This window comes from Fukomys damarensis, unplaced genomic scaffold (genome assembly GCF_012274545.1).
Source record: "Fukomys damarensis isolate Sample0158 unplaced genomic scaffold, DMR_v1.0_HiC HiC_scaffold_5, whole genome shotgun sequence".
NCBI lineage: Eukaryota > Metazoa > Chordata > Mammalia > Rodentia > Bathyergidae > Fukomys > Fukomys damarensis.
The window spans coordinates 15,539,390-15,541,985 of record NW_022900917.1 but is presented as its reverse complement, the minus strand read 5'-3'; the positions used below and the strand labels follow the sequence as shown (position 1 = coordinate 15,541,985).

The 2,596-nt window shown below is 34.9% G+C and overlaps 1 protein-coding gene across 3 annotated transcripts in view; it reads right to left on the bottom strand.

The window, feature by feature from the left end:
• Fbxo43 (F-box protein 43) overlaps positions 1 to 2,596 on the bottom strand; it is a 13,340-nt gene that overhangs the window by 7,725 nt on the left and 3,019 nt on the right. Inside the window, exons 1-2 of one of the 3 annotated variants that reach the window (XM_010619551.1) lie at positions 2,247 to 2,308; positions 1,291 to 1,390 (exon numbers count right to left, since the gene is read on the bottom strand). The exons of 1 other annotated variant lie outside the window; for it this stretch is intronic. In XM_010619551.1, coding sequence (XP_010617853.1) covers positions 1,291 to 1,297 — 7 coding nt within the window. In that variant the 5' untranslated portion in view covers positions 1,298 to 1,390; positions 2,247 to 2,308. Of the gene's footprint in view, positions 1 to 1,290; positions 1,391 to 2,246; positions 2,463 to 2,596 lie in introns of those variants that run through there. One more of the 3 variants, XM_010619552.1, reaches the window with a different exon arrangement.

The window sequence follows — 2,596 nt, the reverse complement described above, 5'->3', positions numbered from 1 at the left end:
ATAACAAATTACCCCCACAATATACTATACTATATATGCTACTGTTGCATATCCTACTTAAAAACAACTTCTTTTTTATTAATTTTATTGGTACACTGTAGGTATACAATATAATGACATTCATCATTGGAAATTTGTACCTTTACATAATCTATCTTAGTTAAAACAATTTCTTGACATAATAAACCAAAACTTTCAGATTACTTGATTAAACTATAGGCCAAATATCATGTGCAAATATCTTCTTGAGCTACTCTTTTTAAAAAAATCTAGCAAATTCATTTTTAGATTATTTTACAACTTTAACAGCACAAAAGCATGTAATTTTAGTTAATATTCTAGATTATTCTTCCTGGGCTATCTTAGTAAGGTAGATATTTACTTTAAAAGTTATGGGATGTAAATAAAGCTACTTAAAATATATGCTACTTTCTAAACAGGGTTTTGAAAAATGTATGAAATAATGAGGGTGTGCATACATATAACACTTGTTGCAGAAATCTAGTACCTATGGCTATTCACAAGGTTTTAATTCTCAGTCTTCAATTCTTATGAAGATTCTTTGGCTCACTGATAAACTACTGACACATTCTACTTGACCTAACTCAAATGAACTCCTGCACCTAAGAAATATGGGGTCAGTTTACACTTGGCACATTATGCTATTTTTTAAGGAAGTTTAAGTAAGTTTTAAAAACTAAGAAAAAGAGATATATTTTTCCTCTTATTAAAACAGTATATAACCTGTACTATATATCTTATAAGAATCACTGCTAATGCCAAAATCTTTTGAGTTATGAAAGGTAGTCATGCTTTTAATTTTTTTTTTCTTTTTTTGGTTTTTTGAGACAGGGTCTCACTCTGTAGTTGAGACTGACCTGGAACTCACTATGTAGCCCAGGCTGGTCTCGAACTCACAGCGATCCTCCTGCCTCAGCCTCCCAAGTGCAGGGATTACAGGCATGTGCCACCACACCCGGCATTGTGCTTATTTATATCTGTTTCTAAATACTTTAGTGTCCTACTTCAGGCTTAAAAATCACAAATGATAGGCAACTATTTGTAAGAAAAGCACCCTTTATAATACTAACTTGAAAGCAAGGAATTCAAGTCAATTACTTAAACAAGAGCAGCAATTACATGAATAAGGAATGACATTAGAAAATATTTTACTCAATTTTTTCAACAGTATTGTTTTTTTAGAGAAACTTGAATTAAATCTTTTTCATATAAGAAAGTCATTGTTTTTTCTATTTCTCCAGATTATTCAATAAACACTAATAAAATTACCTTTCATTTAAAATTTTCAGGTCAAATGCATGAGTTTTCTTCATTAAAAGATCTTGAGAAGGTATGTTTTAGTGGACTTCAATGGGATTAGAATCTATGCCTATGTTACATAGGTTAAATACATGAGCGAATGAGCATGTTACAAAGGAAACTGCTACACTAAACACAAAATTTTTTCTTCATGGCATACTGATAGAAGATCATTTTACTGGAGAAAGCATCTAACTTTTCACACCTCTATTTCTTTTCAATAAATCTCACACATGTTCCCTTGTGGTCACACTTTTGCATGTGCTTAGGAGCCACGATTACCAAATTTTTGCTTTCTACAATTTGCTTTATATTTTAAAATAATTTTTTGCCTTTCAGATATTAATAAGGTGTAACGTTTTCGAATTAAATCTCCATTCACGAATCTTTGCTTCTCAGAATTATTCTGTGCGCCACTATGCTCGGCATTCTATTAAGTAACAATTTTCACTCAATTTTCAAAGATTAGGTCAAGTTTTAAATTAAAACAAAATTTACTATTCAGCTACATCACCACTAGGTGTCTCATCATGCCAGTATTGGGGAAACGGGCAAATTGTTGAAAACAAAGTAGGGATGCAAGTATCTCTTCCCCCTAAAGACCATAGACTTTCTTTGGTTTCACTTTTAATTTTCGACTAACCCAAGGCATTGGTCTCAAAATCTGGTTCGTTAAAATTTAATTTTAAAATTATTCAGGCAAAAATCGTAGAAAACCCGTTGATTTATGTTACTGACTCGACACATCACTGATGAACCAGATAAGCCTCTTTGATACTCATTTTATAAAACCAGGCTCCTGATAAAGGACTCAAAACCCGTACATTTACACTTTTTCTGAAGAGGGAGGGGCCTATTAAATCAGAGAATGGAAACATTTAACTACGTTAAACCCAAATTTCCTTCATTTAAGTGAAAAATCTTACCCTCCGTAAATCGTGAGCTCTTAGATGTCAAAATTAGGTAGTCTTCCAAAAACAAAGAAAACCTCTCATGCTTGCTAATGCCACTTAAAAACTTCTGTTTGAACAGTTCATCGAAACGTGCAGCCGCCCCTGAGGACTAAGATAGGGAGAGAACCTAAGACCCACGCTGCAGGGGTCATTCCTAACACTCGCAAAGGCCTGAGCCCTTCATCATGAACTTCCTTACTCGCAACGCCCTTGTCCTCTGCACCCAGCCTTGGGAACCAGTGAGCCCCACATTCGGGCGTCTGGAGGGGCGGTGGGCGGGTAACGGTTCCCCAGGCCGGGACCGCGGACTCCGAGGGCGGCGC